Source organism: Manacus vitellinus, unplaced genomic scaffold (assembly GCF_001715985.3).
Source record: "Manacus vitellinus isolate BGI_N305 unplaced genomic scaffold, ASM171598v3 scaffold_20_pilon, whole genome shotgun sequence".
NCBI lineage: Eukaryota > Metazoa > Chordata > Aves > Passeriformes > Pipridae > Manacus > Manacus vitellinus.
Genome location: NW_021939471.1, coordinates 11,270,403 through 11,298,361, shown reverse-complemented (window position 1 = coordinate 11,298,361; position 27,959 = coordinate 11,270,403). Strand labels below are relative to the sequence as shown.

The window sequence follows — 27,959 nt, the reverse complement described above, 5'->3', positions numbered from 1 at the left end:
GAGAAAGACAAATAGGAAGTTCAATAAAGCAGTGAGCTTTACCATATAGCTACAATACAGCTTATCCTGATGCCTAGACATCCCATAGCCTAAACATTTCTGCACTGAGCCTCCACCACTCAATGGTGTGTGATGATGGTATTTCTTTCAAGTCTTTCTGGAGTTCCCTGCCATAGCTGTTCTCAGGCAACAGTAGAAAGCAAAGATTTGAATGAATCTGTCCTGCTCTTTCTTTGACCACCACCAAACAGTAACATCTCTAGGATCAACTGAAGCACTTGCCCCACCTTTTTGCTCTTATATTAGGATCTGCATGACAGCTACAGAATCAGGGAGCAATTTAACCTAAAAACCAGCTGGTTTGAAAGTAACATGTTTGTATTACTAAGGGTTATTTCATAACCTTTTCTGTTTGAAGTGGAATTGTAGTGATGAACCAAAAAGTGATTGGGAGTATAGGGGAGAAAAAAGAATTTTCTCTTTAAAGAATTGCGACCCAGAAGATTTTTCATCCTGACTAATATTAGGTTTTTACTGTCTGTTTTTGAAATACAGTAAGTAGTCAGCAGGGCTGTAATTGTTTAGATGTGTGCTTTCAAGCCTCTTTAAAATGCTGGTGCTGGTGCATGACTTCAGCTTTAATGTGTACAGCATATCCCACAGGAGGGTATGGAACAGCTTATTCCACAGGAATCCCAGCAAGGTGTTTCTGATTGTGACAGTACAAATGGAGATGTATAGAACAAAACCCAGGGTCCCCTCTGTCTCTGGTGTGTAGTGAGGGTAGTAGAAATTCTGAAAAAGGCCTTTGGAAATTACAGCTGACTTATTCTGAGCTAACAATGATTGCTCTGGTCTGTTCCACCCCACTTAGTTGTACTGAAGGCGAGAATGGGATAATGAAACCTCATTTTGCTGACTTTTGGAAAGCTTGGAAAACCAAACAATGAATTTACAAAACTGGTATTTGGATCTTCTTTTTGTAAAAAGGGTCCTAAACCCCAAGAACTATTATTAGTAGCTTACATGATTCATGTGTAAGGTGATACATGTATGTGAGGAGCTTTCTGCATGTGCATTCTAACCACAAGCAGGCCATGAGCAGTTGGCCAGGACTAGCTTTACAATACATTCTTACTGAAATCCTTGAGGTATTATTCCAAAAGGAAGGAAACTGCTAAGGCAGCACTAATAATCACTGGCTAAGGAAGAATTTTATTGTTCTGTATGTTTTCTTCTCCCCTGGCAAATGTCACTTTCCAGAATGTACAAATATAACCGTTCAGATACGATATTTTTTTAACAACTTTATGAGCTATAGCCTGCTAAGAAACGTTTGGCTGGTTTGGGTTGGTTTTTGTGGGCTTTTTTGGTTTTGGCTGCTGCTGCTGCTTTTTATTTTGGAGCTTAGAATACTTCTACAGATCGCAGCCGAGAAAGGAACTGCTCACAGTGATAGCTATTGCAGCTGTAACACCAACACAAAGAATTTTCCATCATAATTGATTCCTGCACATAAAGTTATTAGGAAATTGTTTAAATGTATAACAAGGGATTGGCTAATACTATATTCCTGGTAAGCATGGATTTTACTTCATGATCTTTGCCTCAGTTGTATTTAGATCTTGAGCCTCTTCACTATGTCATTTGAACACAGACTGAACCTAAAGCAAGCAAGCAGCTGTAAAGTAGCACATTACTAATACTGTCCAATATCACTGATGAATTCATAACCTTGGGTAGCTGTCTTCTCAAGGTACCTGGCTTCCTTCTGTATTTGAAAATACTTAATGAACATATTAAGCCTTTTCACAAACTAGTACATTGTTGTGACTTAGTCAATGAACAAAGTAATTCCAAGCTGTTTGGGAAGTTTTTTGTGTATGAGCTTTGGGAACATTTGGTAAAATGGTAGCAATTGTGAGGAAACATTTAGCAGTCAAGCAGTATGTTTTGCTTGGGCACATTCATTTCAGACTCATGTTTCTGCTCTGAACCTATTTCTCTGAGTATTTGCTGGCAGTCACTTGACAGCTCTGGCCTTCCTCTAACCTCTCAAAGCCCTTCTTTATCTTCACTGTCCTCCTATTTACTTCATGTGAATCTTGTCTTTCACTGTCAGGTTTCAGGCCTGGTGAGATTATGCTATGAGTGTAGAAACTGCCCTTAGTCCATACAACAAAGATGCAATCTTTATTGATGTCAGCTGTTGTGTCAGAGTAGACCCTATGTCAGTGTAACCTAACAATTAGGTGAGTTCTTGTTCTACACAGCAGGACAAACTTTGAGACACCACATAGTGATTTACATCTACTTTGCAGTCCTTGTCCTTAGTCTTGTTCCATATCTCTGTGAAAGTCTAATATTCTTATGTTTTCTTCTAGTTCAGTTTGACCCTCCAGCACTGCCTGGGGCACCCAGAAATGATGGCTGTCAGATTCCCTTCTGGCTCATGCCAGAAAATCAGTGTCACCCTGGTTTACATCTATTTGCTGCAAGAATTAAGGGATTTTTTTCTTATATGTATTTCAATCTAAATGGGACATTTTAATCATCCTAAATAGCTATGCATAAAAGTTGTATGTAGATCATCATGTATCTTTCCACTTTGTTCCTTTTGAGACCTGAGTTTACCAGCAACCTTCCCAATAGACCAAAGATTTTAAATTTCAAATCACTTATCACAGGAGTTTTGTTCAGTTTGTCGCATTTATTTTTACTTAATTGAATTAATTAACCTGGACTTTCAATGATGTAATGGGTATTGATATGACTGTCATTACTTACTTTAGATAACGAGCAAGAGTTTTGACTAAGAGCCAGTTTATATATGGCTTAAGTTCTTTCCCAGTTGCACTAAGTCTAGAACTAATTTATTAAATGAGAAAGTAGTTCGCTTTTTTTCTCTTTTTTTCAACTCCTATAGGACTCATTTTGCCTGAAACAGCACTTTGCTCCCCTTATCAGCCAGCCAAGCCAGGCACTGACGAACTCCTCTTTGCCAAGGGTCAGAGCATAGCAGACACCCTAGATTTCTGGTTGAGCTTAACTTTGTTGTGCTGGAAACAGAAAGAAGTATTTTGCTGTTAACTGGGAATGAGTAAATTTCAGGGAGCTTCGAAGCAATGTGGAGACTAACTCTGATCTAGAACTTCTGCCCACGGTGACACCCTGTGGTCCTACTGGACGTTCCTCACTGTTCTGATGCCAGTAATCCACACTGGTCAACTGCAAATTACATGAAAAGTTTAGCTCAGTTTCATTCCTGGTAATTTAGTAAAAGATTTTTGTTTGGTCCAGAAAATGTCTCATCTGAGAGATCAAAATTTTAAAAAAAAACCGTATTTTTACTTATATCCTCCTGGTTCCTCTTATTTAGACAGTTGTTCTTTGGAAGCTGTTTCCATTTCCTTCAGAGGATTTTGTGCTGCTTAAAAAGCAACTAGAAGAAAGCATCTTCAAGGCTAGCATTGTTTATATTGTGAATTAAAGTCAATCTATACATTAGTTATCCAAACAGAATATTTATTTCAAGTTGATTACTTTCTCTGGGAAGACCTGCCAGGTCCCCATATCATAGATCTAAGACTTCACATCAGGAAGGTCTGTTCCCCATGCCTCACTCACCTGACCTTCTCTCTTATGGAGCAGGATTGCAGAACAGGGCCTCTTGTGCTATCAAGAAGAGAAACTTCTGCACACAAGTATTTTTTTCATGACAGGTTTTTCCACAAAGCCTGTTTTCTGTCCTGTCAGTCAAAACAAGGACAATATCAGAAAAAGCCTTACAGAGCTGGCAGCAGCTGGAAGACCACAAAGTCAGGTAGAAGTGCAACTCCAAGACAACAAGCAGTACAGCTCAATCCTTATTAGTAAGAAGGGGGAAAATAATTAAATTTTAATTCTCTTCCAAAGTATATTTTGACAAGCTATATTTGATTTATAGAACTTATCTAGAATTTGTTTTATATTAATATTTAGTATGTATTTTAGGAAGGGAGAATGAAAAATTGGAAACAAAATGCTTAAGAGATTTCTGTGCTGCTTGTAATAATTCATGACTGCTGTGTTGTAAGGCCTGAGACCTGATTCATCACTTTTATATTCTAGTTTAATGCTAGTAAAATAAGACTGATTTTCATGAGTCTGGTATGAAACTGGAATAATAAGGTGGTTGAACCAGGCACTATAATTCCCTTCTGAGATTCATGTGATATAAACAAATACATTTAGATTCACATTTGAGGTTTGTAGTGTCTCCAGTTTCTTCCAAAATAGATTATGGTACCAGAATGCATGTTTTAAAGAAATTTTGATCTGTGTATCTTATGAAAGGTGGTTTTATTTCATATTCTTATGGCTGTGCACTTTCAAGTGGGTCCTTGGATATTTTCTGTATGATCAGAGATATAGATACTGTTTGGATCAGATGCTGTTCTCTGTATTGGGAGTAAAAGGATGATTGTTCTTTTCATTTGGTGGCTGACTTTGAGCACCATGAGGAAGGTTTTGGTTTAACAAAGGAGATTGCAGCCCCTACTCTTCTCAGTCCTTGTAATGGCTACTTGAATACTGAAGGCAGGAGATACAGAGTTATGTAAATAACTGATTTATGTGGAAAGAAAATTCTAAGTGTCAGATTCATCTGGCCTGTAGCATTTTAATGAAATACGAAGGGCTGGTTACAGTCAGGAGCTGGATGGAAAAAGCTGCACTATGATCCGTGAGACAGAGTGACAACAGGTCCCTTGGTGATGGTGCTGTCAGCGCAGTGTGGGACCTTTCCCACGCTACACACCTTAACAGCAGACACCTGGTAGGATAGGCATGCAAAAGCCTCTCCCCCGTATGTTTTTATTAATATTTCCTGTACAAATCTTGTTATTAGTGTTCCCTAAAGAGCCAGGCAGTAATTTAGATGCTGATTAGTGTGTGAGATGCAGCCGAACCACAATGTATGCTCTCTCTTGTCAGCACTTGACTGAGGAGGGGAGCAGACCTTCCAGCTTTGCTTCCACAGCAGCTGGGATACGGGAATTTAATGAGGTGCTTTTGCAATGTGAATGGTTTCAGAAACATATACTCACTCCAGAAGTACTTACCAGGATATTTTTTTGTAATTAAATGTAATGACATTTAAACCCGTAGACAATTTTCATTGATAGATACTGGCAAATAAAAAACAGCAAGCAAAAATCAAAAAATTAGCTGCATAAGCATTTTTTATGTTTGTCTGCTTTGAATTTTTTTCCTTTTCTTACCTCAGTGGTTTATGAAAAAGCAATGACATGCTACCTGATGTGGCAATGTATAGTTAGAACTCTGGCAAAAGCAAAGCATTAAATATTTTTGATCTTGCTATGTCCTCTAGAAGAAAGAAAAAGTTGTGATGGCAGAAAAAAGAAAATATGTCAGTCAATTTCTAAATCAGATTTCAGTGAGCTTGTTTTACAAATACCAATGGCTTATACAAGTGGTGGTGGTCAAACACCAGTGAGGCAAGCTATTGGATAAGAAAATATTCTTATTTTACTGATGGAGAAATTGAAACATGAAATGACTGAAACAAAATTTTCAGAAAATTTTAGATTTTCCTGCCACTAAATGGCAAGGCAATGAAAGATTGTTCTGAAAATTATACATTTCTCTTCTTAAGTCCTAAAATTTCATGAGTCTATTCCATTTAAATGTGAGTTTTCAAAATAAGTGGTCTGCCTTGTTGTGCAGTTAGCACTGAGCAAGACTGGGAGCAGAATTCTGCCCCAACTAGCCAAGCACACAAGCATCCCCCAACCCCACAGCAGGAACAGAGAGCCACCCTCCTCTTCTTTGTAGGACATGGATAAGTTGGCCCACAGGCAGGATATTTTATTTTTTTTCCAACTCTATGTCATCATTGAGCACATTGATCAGAAGTCAGCAATTGGTTCATTTCTTTCACAGTTTCTGACAGCAAATGTTGCTCATGGACACAGCAGTGCTGTGTTTCAGCACCACTGTTTCAGATATTTCATCAAAACTAATGCAATCAAATGAAACTGGCTAAACTATTTCATAGCAGCAGCAGTATCTGATTTGTCACTAGCCTGGGGTGCCCTGCACTAGTTTGCACGTGAAAGGCTGGATCCATGTTTCTGTTCATCTACTTTGCTGCCTCCAGTGACACTGTATATACAGGGGCAAGGGCAGGATTATAAAGTGACTCCAGACTAAACATTGTGTCCCCGAAAGTCTCTTGCCAGGCTCATTTCTTTCAGATTGAAGCCATTCTCGTTTAAATCATTCTTTAACTAACACCTGTTATGGGCATGCAGCTCATGGGCTATTCCCACTATCTGAGTAATTAAAGACTATTATGGTTATTAGTTATAAGGAAAATGTAGATACTATGACAAAAAATTAACCAAATCCAAATCTATCAGCCTCCTATGATTTTGATCTGAAACTGCTCAACTGCGTTTTCCCAAGGAAAATTCCAAACTCTCTAAAAGAAGCTTTCTCCAACAATTATACCAGCCTCTTACTGAGTTGCTTTTGTGTAAAAGCTGGCCTCTCTGATCTGTTCTATTTCTCCAGTGCCTGACTGATACCCTACAGAAAAGGGGAAAGCAAGCAGGGTACTTAGTTGGATGAGATAAGCCTTTGCGAGATGAGACCACTGCAGAGCCCCTGGGTGATATCAGAGGCCAAGTCTTTTAAGATAGGTCACCTCTCGCCCTGTATAGCTGCTCCAAGTGCATTAACATTATCCAGTGGGAGAAGAAAGGCAGATGAATTTTGATCTTATTCTAAAATGACCACAAAGCTTTCCCCAGCATGGACGTTCCCTTTGCACAACAGTGGGGATTCATGGGAAGCGTGATCAGCACTGATCAGCACTCTGATCCCATCTGTAACCAGCCTCCTTCCACTTGGTTCTTTTCTGACTTCATATAATGACACCTTTGGGGAGCTCAGCTTATTATATCAGCTTGGCTAGAGGGATGTGATAATAAAGATTCAAAAGAGGCCTGCTAACAGGAGAGTTTGGGATACAAATTCCCTGGTGTTTCTTCCACCTATCTCAGCAATATAGTTAGGCCAAATCTTGCAGGTTTCCCTGCAAGTGAGTGAGATTTTTGCCTTGGGTAAAGGCTAAAGCTTACAGGTCTAATGCTGAAAGGGGGTCTGTGCAGGTAGATGGGCTTTCAGAAGTGTCTCTCCTTAAAAAAACAAGGCTTTGTTTCGGAAATTCTGTGTACATATCTGGACTGAAGGAAATGTCCTTTAGACTGAACCTTTCATTGACTTTTTTTTTTTTCCTGAGGACACTGACTAAAGCCTGAAACCCTGTTTATTTTGCCAGGTGTTACTCCAGTCTGCATGAGGTAAGGATCAGACTAGGCTCAGACATTATTCACCCAGCATAAGGGAAAGTCCTTGTCTGCTTTTATCTCAGCACAGGTGTAAAAGCCCCTCTAAACAAAGCTCCAATCTTGTTTTTGTATACCTCTACTTTCCAGTACTTGGGTATGTACAAATCCATTCTCAGCTCTTCCTATGATTTCTATTACACCTCTTTGAAACAAAAACTCAAAAATTGTCTAGAAATTACTTGAGTAATTAGATCCCTGTTAGGTAATTAGAGCAGATGAGAATAAATTTAACTGGAAGAAAACATATGTTGAGATTTGGAATACAACACAGCTGTGAACAATGTTACATTCTGTGAGGGAGAAAAATGGACCATCATTAAAACAGCTTCTTCCCTTCTGGGCCCAAAAGAGAGCAAACCTGTAGGGAGAAGTTATCTACTGAGAACTAGGGTTTTGTTTAATATAAAAGAGAAATAGCTGATCATTTGAATTCACATTCTCTGTGATATAATTACCTAGTTATAAACATGATAAGTGAATTTCTCATTCTGTATAACTATGATTTTTGTGAACAGAATCCTGCCTGCATAGTAGTCGGTGGGAACTAGAGGATGCTGACAAACGAGGGATTTCATCCTGTCCCTGGAATCAAGTGGTATCATAGTCTGCTATTTGTGATTTATTTTCTGATTGTTTCCTGACCCTTCTTAAGAGTAATTTATACTCTAAGAGTTCAGTAAAGAAATTCAGCTTATAACTGTTGATGAATTTGAGGGTGGGAGATGCATGGCTTGTTTGGTTTCTGTGGGTGGAAATGTCTGATTTGCAGTAGGTAACTGATGATGTTCTTTCTTACCGTGTACATTCCTTTCTCATATAATCTGTTATCACAGAGGTTGTCTACATTATCTCTTGATGCCAGTGAGAACATTAATTCCTACTTCCATTGACTCTCACAAGAATACTTTTTTAGTGAGACATGCTTTCATTAGTTTATTTAGACTGCCTTCAAAGCATTATAAGTTACACTGGAAAACCATTATTTGTGTAAGGAAGAATGTTCACACAATTATTAATGTAATCCTTCAGTTAGACCAAGATGGCTCTAAGTCTTTCCCCAGGCAGAGAACTCCTGACTGAGCTCCAGCCTGCACTGCACTCCGGCTCTGCTCTCTGTCATGACTAAATTCCACCTTTTACTGCTGCTACAACCCCACTCTTCCTGTGTCTCATTGCTACCTCAGTTACACACAGCTAGTATATCTTCCTTACATGTCCCCCTTGCCTTCCATCTTTTCCTCCTCCTCTACACAAAGAGTTTTTGTCTATTTTCTTCTCTCTGCCTCAGTCTATGTCATTCAGGGATCTAGACTTCCCTTGTTCCCATTCCTTGTCACCTCTCCTTAAAAATCTATACTCTCCTTTGGGTCTTGACCATTATAATGCCTATCAAAAATAAGTATGTCGTGCTCTTTCTGTCCTCAAAAATAAATACATGTCAAAATGTACCACTGACCAAACTGCATCTCCAGCCAGCTCTACATTTCTCTTCATCTTACTTGAAACACTTCATGGTTGCTGCCTCAACTTTGTATCTTTCATTCCTTTAGGCTCATTCTGATTTCTCTTTACTGATTTGAAAAATGGGGGGTTTTCATGTGATTTTGTAAGTCACTCTTAAATGTCCATGTTGTCTGGTGCTTTTCACTGGCACTATTTACCCCATGGATCTGCATGATCTCTCTAACTCCATATAGGACTGGTTCTTTTTTCCAAAGTTGCCTGTCATACAAGGGCTGCTGGGTGGAAGGAAAGGCTGGAAATTCTCCAGTTCTGGTAGTTTTAATGTCACATCACTTAGAACATTAAATGTGCAAGCCCAGAGGGTTACAATTGTGCACATTCTCAGGATCAAAACCTGAAACCTGGTTCAAACTGCTGATTACAGTTTTTGTTCCTTATGCAAGCCTCAGCTTGGGTTTACAAAATATATTTTTAATCTGGACAAATTTAGAGTTTTGGGAAGGAATAGGATGTAACTTACTTTTCATTGTTCTCTGCTGAAAGTTCCGGATTTATTCAAATTTCAACCTCCAAAGTAAATCCGGGATCCTGAGCTAAAAAAAAAAAAAGTCCAGTGTTGACTCATTGAAGTCTGTGTCTGTTTGCTGTACAACCAATAAGAAAGCACATAAATAATCACCCATTTGGCCAGCCTAACTTCATACCTCAAAGTGTTTTATGGAGTTGAATAGACACTGCTATACTGAAATAGGCACTGCTATACTTATTTACAGGTAAGGAAGTCAAGGAGGAGTTTAGTGACCTTACCAAAGTTCACACAAATGTCAATGACAGGAAACTGGCCTCCTGATTGTCCTGTCTAATTCTGTATCTGTGGGATCATGCTTTAGTAATCAGCACTGTTTTCAACTACACTTTTTAACCTTGAGCATGAGTGATTTGAATGCCTTTCAGACAGAGGTAATGGGAAATACATACATTGAAAAATCCAGTAAGTCAATTAATGTTTGCAAGATGCACAGATACAATGGTAAAGAATCCAACAGAAAATGTGATACAGCTGCCTGCACTAGCTTGTACCCTCATACACAGCACACCACAAGCAGCCAATATCTAGAGAAGTCATATAAAGTGATACAGCCTAGACCTTATTCTTCCCTCGTACCTACATTTACAGATTTGCCACACCTCAGTGAAAATTAAACACTGATATCTTCAAGTGGAAAATTTTAGAAGGGAGGTTGGTATAGTGAGAGATTGATGTCTCTGTTTTTAATGGAATTTTATTTTAGAGCTCCAAACTACAGTGCATCAAAGATCCTATGCGTAATTCATCAAGTATTTGTGAAATCATTGCAGAAGACAGACACTGTCAGGCCATCAACTGTATCAGGACAGCAGTAACAAAAGAATTTAGCTCATGCAAAGACTGGTTATATACCGTGGTTAGTAAGAACCTTGAGCCTCCCCTGCTTCATACAATTTTGCTTAGTTGTTCATACAGATTCTCAGAGATGCTTATTTTATTAGAAATCTCTAGTTTTGCCAATTCTACCATGCATATAGTCCAAAGAAAATTAAGGCAATAAAAGTAAGAAGTTCCAGGAAAAATTTCAGTCCAGTAGCATCATGAAATTTCTAAGGTGAAACATTACTCTTTGTTAAGCTATGTTTTGTTAATTTTTGCATATTACTTCAAGGTGCTCTTCAGTACCAGTATTGTTATATTAATAACCTGAGTGAGGTTATTATGATTTGAGTGCATAGAGCCCTTTCTGAGTTTGCTGCATGCCATTTGGCAACCAAGCCTTTTGTGACTGTAGAAGAAAGTGCAGTCCCTGGGCAAAGCAATCCTGTATCCTGACAGCCCCACTTGCAAGCGCAGAGCCCCGCTGCCAGCCTGGACAAAGGACCTGCTGCTGAAGGCACTCCATTGCTTGCTGTTATTCACAGACAAAAAATAGGAGTTAAGTGCTTCAGATGAAGTTCTTATGTCTAAATGCTAATTAGATCCTCTGGTTTTCTGAGACATACAAAAGAGAAAGAAAAGCTGTAAATCAGAAGGTTAATTTCTTGTTTACAGCAGTGCTGTAGGGTTGCAAGTGTTAGCACCAAGAAACACTTCTGTACTAACTTTTCTTTTTCCATATCTTTTTCTGTAGAAAAAGATGAGAAGAGAACAAGCATCTCACAGGCAGAGGTAAGTGAATTTTATTTTTTTTAAACATATTTATTGTTAAAATAGGTCTATTGTTAAAACCCCTTTGAAACTCATCCTGATTCATCCTGGTTAATATTTTTGTTTACATTGCCATGCCATCCTCAGTAACACAGCCTTGTTTTTTTTGTGTGTCAGTTCTGCTGGCTCTCCTTCTCCCTGTGGCCTGGAACTGGGAGAGGCAAGCCTCCCCTCTGCCTTGCTGCCATGCCCTGGCAAAGCATAACAACCCTGGCCCAAGATGCCCCTGCCAGCTAAACTCATCCAAGCATTGCTTTGGATCTGCAGGCTGCTGCTGGTCTACAAAAGCATTACAAACTCCTCCCTACTCTCTCCATCATTTGCCAAGCCTACAGCAGGTAGTGCAGCAGTGTTGTTTGCACGAGTTAAAAGTGGGCTTCTCCAATCTTGTTTTCTAATCTCCCCTTGCATAGTTCCTGCAATTCTCTCATCTCCTTCACCCATTGCCCAGAGCAGCAGGCAACATTTTAAATAGCAGCAGGAGGTATTGATTGGTTCAAATTTGGACTCAAATACAGACTTGTAAAGATTTCCTGGGGTGAGGATCAACAACCTATCCCATCCCATAGCGTGTATAAATAACTTTCCCTTTCCAAAGATGATAATATTTTATTTATAAATGTTATCATTCCATCCATTCTAATAAGGTAAGGTAATAGGATTGGCCATACTTTTATGAAAGTGGTTCTGTTAAGAGCTGTCTCAAATGTTCCATGAAGAAATAGATCTGATTAAAATTCACAGTCTATATAATAGGCATTTTCAGAAAATATTTGGGAAAAGACAACACTGTTACGATCAAATATAAATATAAATAAATATAAATAAATACAAATATAAATAGAAATTGATTAGATGAGAAAATAAAAAAGCTTGCCTACACACAGCTTTTCCTTAAGCTTTCTGTTAGGCGTGTTATGGTGCTTATGTCTTCCGAAGCTAGCTATCAGTGTGACCTTATGTAGCTTTATTACCCTTTGTATATCAACATATTTCATATTGGTATAATATGAACACCAATTTAGCTGCTTTCATTTTGCAAAAGCTGCTCTGCTCTAGCGCTGAATATATTCCCATCAGTTTTTGCTAACTAAACATTGGTATAATTATACTATTACTCTATGTGTAATTTTGCTACCGTTACTTTGGAATACTTTATCTTTTGTGCATAGATGCAATTTCAGGGCCATAAAAAGTTTAACTGTATCTAAATATAACACTCAAATCAGTCTCAATTAAAGACCAAATGACTGGCTGCTGAAATGATTTTCTTAAGTGCAATAGAACACATTGAAAAAGTGGAGGAGAGAGATTTCCACTTATTTATGTTAAAATGTATAGATTAATAATTTCAGTTCTACCTTACCTATACATATAATCACTGATTATGCTGTATTTAATTGGAATATTGATTAATGTGAATCTTGCAACTATTTTAATGTATGTAAACATTTATTTGCCTTATGAGAATCAGTTACACAGACTGTTAAAAGCACAGACTATCCAAATTTTATGTTTAACAATATTTTTTTAGGGTGAAGGGTAATTTTCAGTAGTATTGGGTCTGTCTTGCCTGGGAGTCATAAAGATTGTCCATTAAATACATATTTTTCTATCTAATCTTAGTTTTCTCTGTGTACATGAAAGTCCAGGAACTGGCATCAGCTGTACGCAATATATTTTTCTTAGAAACTCCTCAGATGGGTATGTGCCCCTCTGAAAGCAGCTGTGGGGCAAGACCCAGAGCTGCCATGAACAGAAAGCTCTCCCTCTGCCCATCTCTTACTGCCTCTCTCTGTTTTCTGTCCCTCCCCAGTCCCAGAGTGCCTCTCCCAAGCAGAGGAAGCAGAGCGTCTTCACCCCTCCTGCCCTCAAAGGTACTGTGCAGGTCCTGCCCCGGCCCCTTGCATTGTGGCTTGGTGTCTTCTCTGGCAGAGGAAACGCCGGGGTGTGAGTGATGGCTCTGCCCACGAGCAGCACGACTGCGGGGGGTTCATGCTCAGCCACTGCTGCCTTTGCACTTTGGTATTGGCATTGGCCATCTACCTGATGCTGACCATCTCTTTATTCTCAGCACAGAATCTTGCTGCAGTGGTGAATTTATTGGTTTAAAAAAAAAAAAGTTTTGATACTTTCATTAGTTTGCTCTAACAGATAATTCAATGCCAAACTTTGAAGAGAGCTTCTTGAATATGTGAATTCTATTAGTGCTGGCCCCATAGAGTTCTCTGTTTCTTCTTTAAACCGCTCTCCCAGTTTCTGCCTCCCTTTCCAGGCAGCTGTGAAAAGGCAAATAGCCAAAACTGTGGGCTAAGTATCTGATCATAGGAAGTGTGAAGCCTTTCTTGGGAAGATAAGATAAAATGAGAAATCTTGGTAAATGTTTCAAGGGCTAACATGCTTTTAGAAATATAAAAGCAGCAGGAATATCAACTGGGATCAGAGCAACTATATTTAGGCCTTGCTTCTCAAGTAACTGAACAGAGTTTGACTTGATGGTGCTTGCAGCAAAGCAAGATCTATAGTGATTCACTAGCACTTCTGACTGACACTTGTCAGAGAACAATTATTTTCAGACTGCAGACCAAAGGTTATTCTGCCAAGTGTCTCTTGATAGATAATGAATACATAAATTTGCCTTTGTCTACTTAACACAATTTATTACCTGGCACAGAAGGTGGGATATTTGATTTGTTGTGTGAAATACTGCCACTGTCATTAGGTAATTTACCATATCAGCCTATCATACAGTTCTATGTATCTCATTCTGTAGCTTCAGTACTCTAGTACTTGTCTTGGACACAGTTAAAACATCACTCAGCTGTCACAAAAGACTTACTATCAGTTTGCCAAAATGGGCTAAAGTTTGTGTACTGAATATTAGAAATAATATTATTAGAGTCAATTACAATAATTTTTGTGAAAGGAAAATGCTCTGCATGGATAGAAATAACACCTATTGATCTCACTGCTGTATTATTTTCCTGTGCAAGCCTAAACTAAATACTGTGCAAATGAAGAGCTGTGTAAAATAGATCCTTGTATCTTCACTCAAGGAGTGGAGCCAACGCAGAGTTACCTGTAACACTGCTGAGACCCTGGGGAGGTGCCTGGCATAGTTTACTTCTACATCAACTTAATTCTCACGGAACAGTACAAAAGTAGGAGAGTATGTGATTCAAAATAGATCACAGCTAACCTGAAATATCTTGTAAACTCCACAAAGCAGAGCACAGAGTGCCTCTGAGGCTGTTATTAATGGAAAGTGGGATAGACGGTAATCCGGTACCTTGCAGTCAAAGCTGGAGATAATAAAGGTAGTGGACAAGAGGGGCAAATATTTTCATTTATTAACTTCTCCAGCATTTTAGTAGTTTTTAGCTACTGTTAACTCAAGTTCCCAGAAACAGGCCTAGCTCGCAGGCAGTTGCCAAGCCTGGAAGCCGAGACAGCACAACTGTGTGTGGAGAGCTGTGGGAGAGATGAGGGGCCATGGCAGGATCTTCTCTATGCCTGCAGCAGAGAGGGGTCAAGAGAAACTGTGGGCAGAGTTGCACTTCAGCCTGACTCCAAATACCCAGGTAGCTCTTGAGACTGTAATTTCTTCTTTGAACTGAAAATATTTTTGCTGCAGTTTTTGTAAGTTTCTTTAAACGGTTACAAAACTGGGTGAGAGAAAGGTTGCTGGTTTCTGAACTGACAGCTAAGCTGAAGAGAGTAAGTAAATGAACCTGCATGTTGTGGTTATAGTAACCTACATAAAATGGGAAATTGTAAACATGGTTGAAAAGAGCAGAAACAACATCAGACAGTAGTGATGACTAGTTACAATACCAGAACTATAGTACATGTTGCATGGAACATGCAAATACATGAAAATATATGCAATAAATAGAAATACATTACTGCTGAGGTTCTACCTGTCATGGTAAAAATGTGGAGATCAGCTTCTTAGTTAAATTGCCCAGAGAAGGGGTTCATATTGCCCAGAGAAGTTGTGAATGCCCTATCCCTGGAATTATCAAAGGCCAGGTTAGCTGGGGCTTTAAGCAACCTGATCTGGTGGGTGGCATCCCTGTCCATGGCAGGGGGGTTGGAATGAGATGATCTTTAGTGTCCCTTACAACCCAAACCATTCTATGATGCTGTGATTCTACGAGATGTAGATATGTATAGATATGTATATGATATATATAGATAGATATAGATATATATATGGGCATATTTTTCTCCTCTGCCATTGCAGTTACTAAACTAAAATTCAGTGTTATGGTCTGTTTAGGATAATCTCCAAATATTTCAGTCCCATTGTTACAGCAGCTTGCTCTAGCTCAAGGCCGGGCTGTGGCTGCTGCAGCAAGTTGTAGCAAACCTGCATATCTGCAGAGCCTGTGTCATGTTATGGTGCAACAGGCAGGTTCTTATTACTAGATATCTGTGTGTGCTTTGGCTCCTGCTTTTATTTTCCTAAATGAAAATGAACCAGAGTTCCTACAGAAAGAATAAATAGCTGACTCATCTCAGAGCATTGTTCTTTTTACTGGAATACAGTGTGCTGGAAAAATCAATGTGAGAGCTATTGATTTAAGTGGTAATCTGGACAGGGACTGAGCCAGCCAACCAGATAACAGCTCAGTATGGTGTGCTTCTTAGTATTATATTACCAAACCTAATGGATGTCAAAGAGGTTTTCCATTTTGCTTTCATAGATATTCCTTCTTCTAACCTGCCACACTAGTGTTTGTTAATTCCATGTTCTTATGTAGCACACAATGTTGGCACAGGTCAGTATCTGAAGACTGCACCAAACTAATCCATCATATTTTCTGTATGTTGTGATTTACACCGTGACAGTTTTTTCTAGGTATAGCAGCACTCTTAACTGAGGATTCATCAATTCTATCTCCCTTGTTTATGTCACTTTTTACTTCTGTTACTCAGGCTTTTATGCCTGAACTTCCAGTTCTCTCATGCTTTAAACTCTCAGTCTTCATGTGCAGAGGTTGGCTTGAACCTCCCTATGAAAAAAACCATAAAAGCAATCAGAGAAATGTTTCTCAATTTGAATAGTCACCAGTTTTACCTGGGGCAGTCTTTCCCAGTCAATTCTCATTGTGTAAGGCCTTTTCCTCCTCTTTACTAATCTGCTTCTTGTTCTGTATGACAAAATCAAGAACCCTTTGGTCCTTTTCTTCTGTACCAAAGTAGATGCCCAACTGTTTTAGCACAAATATCCATCCATCCATCCATGCACAAACAGCATCTTTAGAGATATCTTCACTATTCTGCTTGGTGTGTTAGAGTAGCCCCTGGAAGTCTTGCTGGAACCTCACTCTTTTCCCCTCACAATTGCCAGAGAAGTCTATGGTGGGATGATAAACCTCACAGGTAGAGAGGAACCAAAGGAAGGCAGCTTAGACTGCCAAGGCGGAAACAGATTACACTTATCTTAGGTAATGGTGCTTCCTTGATGTCTTATTACCACTTGAAAGTTAAGAGCACATTTGAGTCTCAGAGCTGCAACTGCAGCTTTCCACCCCAAGACATACACTGTGCCTAGGCAGGTTTCCTTTTACCTAGGTAGTCATGTTTTGTTTGGTATCTCAGCTCATCCTTGGAAGGAAATGCAGACAGCGGTGACAGGAAGAAAGGTTTACAAAGACAAATGGAAGACAGCTTGAGCTGTTCCCAAACCTGCATTACTCCCTAGAGTTCCCAAGTCTCCACATTATCTCCCAGCTATTGCTATTAATACTGGTGGCTATTTAAGTACTATCAAGGTCTCCCCCTGTGAAGGAAATGCACATTCCCAAGAGGTTTGAGGATTTCATTAACAGCAAGTCTACTGGTGTGGATGTGCTAGAGGTCAGGGAAATAGGAAACCTTCACTCATCTTAGTTCACCCTGCGAGAGGCTGTTTAGACCAGATCGAGGTCCTACTAATTTCAAGAGGCTTTAAAGAAAGTTCTTTTCACTGTCTGTGTTCACTGGCCACCTTTGTGATGAACAGCTATCAAATCATAATTAAAGTCTTTCCCCACAGAAGTGAAATGTATGTTTGACTGTTTTCCCTCTCAGCCTTTTGGGAAATACATGTTTTAAATTCCCCTCTTAATGTATTTTTCTTTGCATAGAAACAAAGACTTTTTCTTGAGTTAGGCCCCAGTTACAAGATTTGAAATGGGATTAAATCTGATTTGTTATAAATCTAAGGAACATTCAAAGACATCATTTTGGTTTGAGTCATTAAAGCAGCCAGAACTCACTGGCTGTTCCCAAAGTGTTCAGACCCAGGGATTTGATACATGCATAATTCTAGTATTTACAATGATGGTTGATACTAAATGAGTTCTTTCTAGCTTCTGCCATGAATTTCAGATGCTCAGCTTGTTTAGTGCCTGCTTGTTCTTCTCTCCAAAGGAAACAACATGCAGAATAAATGATTAAAATCATGATGTCCCTCCTGAAATATGTCATTTATTAGAAGCAATTAGTACAGTATGTGGCCCTCATCCAAATTTGTAACCCCTTAGGCCAGCTTGATGATGTGTGATGCATCTTATTACTTTGTGACTGAAGATTAACAACAAACATGGGTAGAGTCTGGAGACATGAAGGGTTATTGTTAGTATAGTAAGCACTGAGTTTGGAGCCCATGAGAATCATTGTGGAACAAAAATCTCAGGCTAGATTTACTTCAAGTGGCAGAGGAATGAAGTGTTTAAGTCTTTAGCGGTGACTACAGAAACTTGTATCATTTTATGGGCTGCCTTCTTACATGGCAAACACCAGAAGAGCTTCTGGTGTTAACTAAAGACATCAGTGTAAGAACATGAAGCATGATATTATACTGGGAAGAAAAATACTATGTCTTTTTTTTTTTGTTTCTGCTTCATACATAGGCTTTATTTTTAGGAAATTAATGTTAACCACAATATAAGACGTCTTACAGAGTTTTCTGAACATCAAGGCCAAGCTGGTGCTCAGTCAGACTTTTCTTGTGTGGGTCAGTCACTTTGTCTCAGAGTATTATATTTTCCCAATCTCTCCAATGACGATCCTTTTTCAAAGACCACTGTTCTACACATGAGCCATGAGGCCAGAACAGAAGGAGATGGTTTTCAACTCTCCTTTCAATCCTGAATGTGTAGTTTAACCCTCCTTCCTTTTCCAGTAGGCTAAAGGTCTGTGATAACTGGGCAGGTGGCTGGGGCTACTCCACAAAAGCAGACACTGTCTGGTAGCTGAAACAATCTACATGGCTGGGACAAAGTCTTCCTCCAACCCCTTAGCAGAGCTGCCGTGTTCCTGGAGCATCTGTTTTTTAGCCTGGTGGCACCCATTCTTCAATACATTTCTTTCAGATGGAAGATCTATCTCGATATGTTATTTCTTGGGTGAAAGAAGGCTAAGCTCTGACACACTATTTGTGTATGCTACTCTTGTTTGTTCATGTGTTGTAGTGTGACAAAGTGCCATCAATGCATTTAGTTTCCTGGGTGGAAGATCTATGACTGCCTGGACCTTCTGTAGCAGTGGGAATAGAAGATTTATGCTGCAGTCCTGTATCATTGTGTCTTTTCCTTTTTCCCTAATCAAGTCAAAAAAAGAAAGGCGCAGCTTTGGTTTCAAAACTAGTTGTTCTCTTCATTTATATACTGTTCTTACCCCCATCCTAGTCAGATGCATCTCGCTGCAACCACACCACTTGAAGCAGGATGGCCTTGAACAAATTCCCTGACTATCTTTTCAAAGATGCTACCTTCCAGTGCCTGGTCTCTTTCCTATCCACTCTACCCTCCTCTCTACTTCCTCAGATTGTACAGTAGGATGATGACTGTAGATGCAATAAAAAAAAAAAAGCCCTAAATTAATTAGTGAATCACTGAGTTGGTGATGGGGATGCATTAGATTGCTGCCATCTCAAGTTCAGTTGGCTGCCACCATTATGCTGCTGCCCAAAACACTGGCAGACACTGCCATAGTCTGTATTTAATTTCTTACTGTTGGCAACTTTGAATACATTTCTCTTCACACAGCTGGCGGCTCCTGCTTCAAAACAGCTCTGGCCTTGGCTCCAATAAATACTGCAGTACCTATAGAGAGACCGAGGTGTTCAGTAGAGACTAAGCTTGACATCTGTTCTACAGCAAAGCTGGGATGTTTGTGTTATAACTTGTCATCTGCCACTATTACCTAGAGTGAGAAAGAAAAGGCTGTGCCAAGCACTAATGTCAGTCCCTGAATTACCACGTGTGGTCCAACACAGACCCAAGTCTGGGGGAGTATTTCCACTGACTTCATTTGGCTCACCATGAAGTCCACATATCTGATAGTTCCTTCTAATCTTTGTGCAAAGAATGCTGAACTGGCCCCCTCTGAAGGGTACAGGTTTATTTTTACGATACAAGTTAATCTTAGAAATATCTGTGAAACAGCATTTATGACTTGAAAATAGTGTTATTAAACATTGTTGTATTAAATGTAGAGCAGTGTAAACATCATACTGTTTCTAAGAAGTAACATAACAGACAACATTAAAAAGGCAACCTTTTAAGAGATAACAACATAAAATATTATAGAAAGAGAATGTGGGAGACATAGTACATATTTTAAAATGTAAAGTAGAAAGCCCAGGAAGAGCAGCATGTGTTGTTCTGGTGACTTTATATCATAAGATGTATTTATAGTGAAATTAAAAAGATTTTGGCAGTGTTGTGTTCCCAATTAAAACAGCTTTTGAAGAAAAGAGAATATTTTTGTAGGAGAAGATGTAAGGTCCTTATGAAGCCAGTCATTTGAGAAGGCATTAAATTTTATTTCTTGGATTTAACTGTATATTCTACACTGGACATTAACAACCAAGCCACGTGGCAGCCACTGACTCCAGTGAGTCCTATTGTAATAAATAATAATTGCCCGTTTGTTTCATCTAAAGCATTATAAATCTGGAATTTGATCCCAAGCATGATGGCAAAATGAAGACCTAGATTACATGCTGCTGCTCCTGTTCATCTCCTGGGCTCCTGGACAGTAGGTAGAGGATCACGCATTTGGTGGGGGCAAGTGCATTTGTCAGGTCCTCACTCCTCCTTGGCTTTGTGCCACAAATCAGGCCCTCTGGGGAGAGCACACTCCTCCTACGGCATTGCCAGGGGGTCTGCGGATGGGGAAACAGTGGGGGAGCTTGCTCAATTTATATTGGGGTCTTCTGGAGATAGAGATAGATGCAGTGTATAAATACAGAGGTACCTCTCCAAGTAGTATATTTCTAAAAAGCCTCCATAGTATGTGGGCTGCTGTCTCATTTAATTTACCCTTAAAAGAAAGTCCTTCCCTACACTTGTATCTAACTGCATATTTCTACAGTTCCTCTTTATCTATTAATGTCTCCTCTCCATGTAGTCAGATTTCACTTGTAAAAATCCCCCACCCCCTAAAGGCAACGCTGTCAAAAGACAGAATGACAAGGTACAGAAAAGCTCAAGGTTAATAGTGAATTTGTGTAACATGAATGGCCCCACCGTGCATTGAGCAGTGGCATTAGCCTGACACAGCAAAATCATCCCACGACCTTCCATCTAAGATTCCATCAGCTGTGCTGGTCCTTGTGAGCGTGTGTAAGTAGGCACAGGCTCACAGCCTGTCAGCAGAGCTTCTACCTCTTGCACTCACTCCTCCTGGGATAAGGGCTGTGAGGTTTGAAAAATGCAATGATTTCCATGAGAGTGGCTCCTGGCCACAAGCTGCTCTTCCAAGTACAGTAGGTCACTGTCAGCTATTTTGCTTCCTACCATCAGGTATCACTCTGACCCAAGTCAATGTCCAAGTAGTAGCTTAGCTTTGTGATATCTCTGTCTCTGAACAACATAGTTCTTATTTCTGGGGTTAGGCTAAGAGAAACCATAAGAAACCATGCTCCTGATTCTTACAGACCATCTGTGTTGGGTTTCTTGTGGTGGGGATGTTGTCTGGTTTTTTTAAGTATTTGATTATTTTTCCTTTTGAAGTGGAGGCTTATTAGTCTGAATTTATTGAAAAACAAAAATTTTCTACAGAAAGCCATGTGGTTCTGCTCCCCTCCATAATTTCTCCCTTTCTTCACCCCTTGGGATGCGACATTGCCCAGTTTAGCAAGAACACAGAGTTCCCAAAACCATCCACCAGAGCTCTGGCATGGAGACAAGAACATGAGCAGCCTGAAGATTTCAACCACATCCTTTCAGACTCGCAGCTAGGACTGAACACTCTCATGAATTATGTGTGTGACTGTGACCAGAAAAACACAGGAAATACTGCAGCTAGCATATGGATCTGAAAAGGGATTAATTTTCCTGTGAGCTGCACAGGCCAGGAGAATGTTGTTTAAAAGCTCTCATCTGGTGTAGCTGCTAATTTTTCTTGAAACAGAGAGAGGATACTTCAGTTTTTTCAGTGCTCCCCCAGCCTGTGAGCCAGTGTTATTTCATGGGTCTTTTATAGCCAGAAGAGATGATCAGCAGGCTCTGAGAAATCTACAAAGTATTTTTAGCAATACAATTAAAGAAATTGAGGGATTTAGTGGCTGCTCAGAAGGAAAACACACACCTAAAATGCTTGCTGTGATTCTCCCAGCTCAGGGTACAGCATTACTGTGTATGTTGGCACACAGCAAGAAGTAGATATACACACATGCCTGGTAAACCCTGGAAACGGTGCAGGGCTATTCCCTGCCATGGCATCTCTCCAGGTGACAGGGACACAGGACACACCAGGGTTGCTCCTGTCCCTGGAGAGCAGCTGGTAATGTATAGGAAACCCGAAGGCATGTAGCCAGCCTAGCTGGGACTGTGTCCAGTTCGAGACGTTAGTCTCAAGGAAGAAGAGGCCAGTTCAAGCGAGAGCAGGGAAAGCTGGCGGGAGAGGAACACGCTGCAGAGGGACTGTGGCGGTGGGCGGCGGGGCACGTGGCTGCATGTATCCATCCCAGCATGAGGACCCACGGGCCAGCCATCCCCTCCAAAGGCAAAGGGAGGCACCAGGCTCTTCTTTTTCTTTCAGCAATGAGGAGATATTGTGTAAATTCAGCTTTCGATCTCCTTGCAATCCACAAGAAAACGGTGCTGTTAAAAATGAGTCAGTGGCATTTTTGGCATGCAGGCTCCCCCTGGTGACTCCTCGGTGCAGCTCCACTCTTGGATGGCAAGAACGGTTATAAGTGGAATTACATTAAATCTGAGTAATTTCGACGCAAAATATACCAGCAGTGTTCCCCAAATCCCGTGAGTGGTTAGAGCCTGACTTTCCTTCCAACTGACTTTTAGCGAGATGGAAAGTAAGAAGTGTTAAAACTCATTTTTCGAGAATCTGTAACTGTGATCTGAATGCGTCTAAACCTTTAGAGAAGAGTCTACTGTTTTTATACTTTGTCTATATTTTCCACAATGAAATTGAGTAAACTGATATTCTGGCTGTGCTTTCCAGAAAAATTGAGAGCAATAATTGTTTTCAGGCTCTGACAGTTCTGACTGCCAGATAGTGTGTTTCTGTGGTGTAATTACTTTCTGGTTGTACTGGATGCTGGCTCTGGGGTATTTTGATGCCTTAGGCAAACCAGAAGAGGTAGGTTTCTTACAAGCTCAAGTCACTCACACAATAAAGAGCCACAAAAGATTTTGCCATAATGTTTTGCTGCCCATAGCAACTACAAAGTGAGATCAGTTGTATCTATTGCAACGTTTGTGGTGACTGCATTTTACGTTGAATTATGGGTTTCTTAACATTGGTTTCTAATTTGCCAGCAATCAAAACAGTTAAACATAAGAAATTGGTGGGGTTTCAGTTGTCCATTAGCTGAACATTTTAAAATTAAAATATTTCAAATTTAAAATATTACTAAAGATGTCAAACTAAACCTTTCACTGTTCTCTTTTCTTTTCTCCTCTCCCAAAAGATCAGAGACACTGTCTAAGCTAGGACTTTGATTTTACTGAATTTGTGTACCAAAGAAGCACTCTGGTTGTGCATAAGCATTGCGTACTAAATTGTTTCACATTTGTTTTAAGGGTGTGAAAATCTATCTATATGACTGTGCAAAACACCATAAATTGCTGCATTGTTGTTTGTCTCCCTTGGTTCAAGGGATTTGTACCCTTCCTCTGTGGAAATTGTTCCTTGCAGCAAAACAATGCTGTTCTCTATCTCCCGTTGAAGTCTCTGTGATTGGACAGTTTGGAGACTTGTTCTCCACCAACAAGTTATTTCTGATCTGATGTTGTGTGGAAAAGAGTCACTGCTTTCCCATCCCCCTTCCCACTTGCTCACTGACCAGGGTGTGTGTTTGATCACAGTTCATTCCCTGGTTAGGACTAACCAGGATATCTGCTTCCTCCCCTTCCTGCTGACAGCTGCATTGGGATTTAATAGGTCACCAACCCTCTCTTAAGGGTTAAAGGCATCAGCCTGCATTTGGGTGGGCTCTCCAACAGGATCCCCAGCAAGTGAGTAAACAGCACCTGCCCATTTACTCCTGCTTTGCTGCTGTTTGCTGCTGGTTTGCTGATGAGGCAGCCCAGCTCCATGGGGCCAAGCTCCCCATGCCCCTGGTGCCACCACCACCCTGCCTGGCTGGTGGACAAAGCCACCTGGTTGTCCAGGCTGGTCTCCCATCTCAGTTTCAGGTTGCTGAGGACCCCACCTAAGTCTCTGAAAGTTGCTGTGTACTGCAGGACCTCATGGTGTTTATTCTCCAGCTATGACATCAAATCTCAGCCCCCACAAGCAGCTGCACAAACCTACTGGGAGATGTGCTGATCCTGCTCCTTCAGAGCAGGCTGGTGTATCTGAGAAGATTCCAGCAAGTGAAAATATTTGCATAGTCTCAGACTAGGTCAAAATGATGCGATCATGCAGGGTATACTCAGTCTGAAGAGCTGTAATTGGACAAAAGGTTAAAATCAAGGCTTCTGAGCATATTTAAAACCTACAAACCTATTATATGAGAGAAAGGAACTAGACATGCTTTTCTTGTCCTAAGAGTTTATTTTTTAGAATAACAAGGTAAGCAGTCGAGTTGTGAAGTGCTCATCAGTGTAAGATCTCACAGCTGCACTTGCCCAAGAGTTTTCTTCTCTCTTGAGGCCAGCTGGCTCCACAAAGCCCACATCCACACCTCAAACCCTTTTATGCTCCCAAGTCATGGGAGTCATCCAAAGCACCCAGTGAAAATGATCACTTGCTGGTTCCTACACCAGACTGGGAGCTTTGTGGGTGAGAGCTAATTGGCACAGACAAATCTGGGGACCTGGGCTAATGGCTGCTCAGGGCAGCCAGAGGAGATCAATGTACAGAGCTCTTTAGTGTGTTTTTAGCTGTAGCCTACAAGACTTGGGTTCTCAGGGGCCAGCATGCATTTGGCAGTTGGGAGTGTGGATTCTTTGGAAAATCCTATGTTGAACACTGGAAACAGTATTGAAAATTAGGAAATCTATCTGCCAGAGATGCAATTTTATATATAAATACAGTCATGTCTTATGAAACAGTAATGATAGGCACTTTTTTATTTTTTTGCAACTTTTTACCGTGACAGTGGTAAAACAGTGGAACAAGTTGCCTAGAAAACTTATGGAATCTCCACCGTTGGAGATACTCAAAATCTGACTGAATACAGTCCTAGGCAACCTGCTCCAGCCTACCCTGTGTTGACTAGACAATCCCTGGCAGTACCTTCCAGCCACAGCAATTCTGTGACTCAGTAGCAGTTTTACTTGTAAACCTTTCACAAAGCAGTATATGACAACACGATGAAAACATCATCCCACAGTTGCCTATATCTGAATTCCACCTTTTAGTCCAATAGGCAACATATTTTATGGAAGGACATTCCCTGCTTCTGGAAGAGGGCTCTCTACATGTCAGTTTGTCTGGATGATACTGTGTCTTAGGAAAATGTCTCAGAAGCAAGAATTAAGGCTAGAGTAGGCTGTAGGCCTCTACTAGCTCTTAAAATGACAAAAACCTCTCCAGCACCAAGGGAAAACAGAAGGGAGACTGCATCTGATCTTCCAGAAATACTCCTGGGGAGTTAAGCTGGCTCGATTCATAGCTCATACCATAGGCTCTGCTTTGGTTAGCATGAAATGCCTGCTGCAGAGGGAGAGGGGAAGGATTAAAGACATTTCCACCTTCAGTGTTCTGAAATGGATCCCAGTTGCTTGAGATGATCTCAGCAGCTCACAGGCACTGAGGTGGTGAAAACTAAAGAGGCTCATTCTTTCTGACAGATTCCTGCATGGATGTAAGGACTACAGCTACAGTACCTGTAACATGAAGAAAATAGTACTTGACTGCTATTCATATGCCATCCATGAAGCAACTGCAATGGAGATAATTTAATGTAAACACCAACCTATCAATCATTTGTTTAATCATCACAATGTTTTTGTAATTTTGAAGCTGTTTATAAAATACTTGAAATTAAAGAAGAGCTCTTTTCAACGTTTACAATATTGCTGATGTCAGTTTATGCTGATGCAAAAATCCTGTCTTTGTCATCATAAGAAGGATCACAATGAAGATTATAATTAAAACTCAGTAGCAGATTCATCAGCAAATTAATAGAGAAGCTTATAGACTTCTGACAAAAAAAAACCAGATTGGATTAATTAAAAGTGAGAGCCACACAGCACATGGAAATATAGCAGAGAAAGACTACCTTGGAATGCTGGGTGACCAGCGAAGATTTTGCTTCTGTCTTCTTTTTGAAAACTTACTGCAAAGCTTTTCATCCTCACTCTAAAAATATCAGGCTGCACAGTGTATTCAGCAAGAAACTGAAATCAGCCATTAACAAATTTTGCTCTGTATCTGCCCCAGACCACAGAAAGAAATAATAGCCACAAAAAGAATAACAAAAATAGAAAATATGGATCCAGAATATAAACTGAAAAGAATGCTGGGGATGCTATGCCAGGCCTGGAGATGAAATATAAGAAGCTATGAAAAAGCAAAAGCTTCTAAGTCATTACACACAGGACTTCATTCACCCCATCACATACTCAGGCTTCTGCTTCTCAGTATTACAGCGGCCCCTTCTCCATCAAGTATTCTCTCCCCTAAGGATGTGGCAGTAAGTTTTTTCTCAACTGTTTAGGGTTCTTGACCTCAAAAATCCCCATTTCAGCCAAAATATAAAAAAGTAGAGCCACAGTGCAGTTGTCCAGGAAAAAGCAAGCAGCTGGATAGTCCTGTCAACTAATGCTGAAGTCAGATAAGAATGCCTAAAGAAAACTGAAACACAGCTTCTTGAAAATGGCTCATGGGGAGATGAAAATGTTTTGTAAAGCATTTTTTTCAGTAAGGTTTTGAATGAAAAAAGCTTAATTTCAATTGTGCTTTGAATGTGTAAAAAAAATCAAATTCATTTTCCTATAGCATGTCTAGATATTTATGTTTAACAAACTAAGCAAAACTGCCTGATTTGATATTGCTAATATTAATTGTTTCGGTGGGGTTTTTTTCCTTTTATTTTTTTCATAAAGGGAATTGTGAAATTTCAGGGTTTTTTTCTAATTGTGAACAAACAAAAATTGTACAGCTCCAAGGAAGTGCAAATATTCAGCTATCAAAGTCTACTACTGTCATTTTTATAAGTGCTCTGGCGTGAATGCATCCTGCTTAAACCAAGTCAAACATGGAGTTACTCTGGGTTTGTTATAGATCACCTAATGAAAAATCAGGCCCTGAAAGTCTCTCTGCTGACCAGGTAAGGAATCACTGGCAAGTACATTTGACATTAAAACACTTAAAGGTGGGTAGACATCTATGCTTAGCTACAAGCCCGGGCTGCCCTTGAACATCCCATGGGGACAGTTCTTATGTTGTCACAGCATTTAGCAGAAAACAAGGGGAAAAAAGACCTAGGAAGCAGAGGTAAAACAAGGATAGCTTTGACCTTGTTACATTTTTACAGTATTTGTCATTATTACAGCAAGGAGAAGAATCACATATTTTTGTACTTAAAATCAAAAAGAAACCTCTCCAATGTTTATAAAACAATTCTGTATTGAGCAAAAACCTTTTCCAGGCAGCGTGGCCAAAACTGATGAGATTGTGGTGGCACTGGCCCCATGTAAGTAAGGATGAGCATTTCCAATAACATAAGGGGCCATAATTAAAATCTTGGTGAAATTTGATCCCAGACTCTGTCTACATCTGACCTGTGACTGGACCTAAATGTAACTGTTGGTCCTTGAGTGATAATCCAGTGACAGCTCTCCAGTCTGGACAGGATCTTATTTGTCTCATATCTCCTCAAAACTGCTGTGGTATTTAATATTGCCCCTATTCTTTATATATTACTTTTAAGCTTACCTTTTATAGTTAACAAAATTCCATACATATTTAGGACATAAAAACATTACTTCCTACACAAGTTAGCTAAGTTTTGCAGAGAAACTTTCTAAGCAAACTTTACCTGCCTGAAGGGGCACAACCTGCAGTGTTATTGCAGTGCAAGGGCTTGCTGAACAGTACAAACAGTACAGAGTCCAATTAACACAATTGAAGTCTACATCTATAAATGTCCCTGGCATTAAAAAAAACCATTTCTTGCCATCCAGAGACCCAACCAAACACAGAGTTAGGGTGTTTCACATTTTTCACAGAGGGAATGGATCTATTTTCCTTTAGTTATGTACATTGGGTTTTGTCATTGTTTTTTTTTAAATGGAACCTACAAAATTATTTTCTCAGAAAAAAAAAGAGTTATGGAGGGGCTGGGCTGGAGAGTAAAAAGGCAGGTATTATTGTTATCAGTGGTTCTGCCATACATTGAGAGGTTATTTTGCTGTATAAGGTTTCAT

The 27,959-nt window shown here is 39.9% G+C and overlaps 1 protein-coding gene across 1 annotated transcript in view; it reads left to right on the top strand.

Annotated features, from left to right (window-relative positions):
- The window catches only part of PPP1R1C (protein phosphatase 1 regulatory inhibitor subunit 1C), a 56,247-nt gene that overhangs the window by 14,391 nt on the left and 13,897 nt on the right, over positions 1-27,959 (top strand). Inside the window, 2 exon segments of the mRNA XM_008931076.2 lie at positions 11,042-11,079; positions 12,935-12,995. Of these exon segments, the coding sequence (XP_008929324.2) occupies positions 11,042-11,079; positions 12,935-12,995 (99 nt within the window).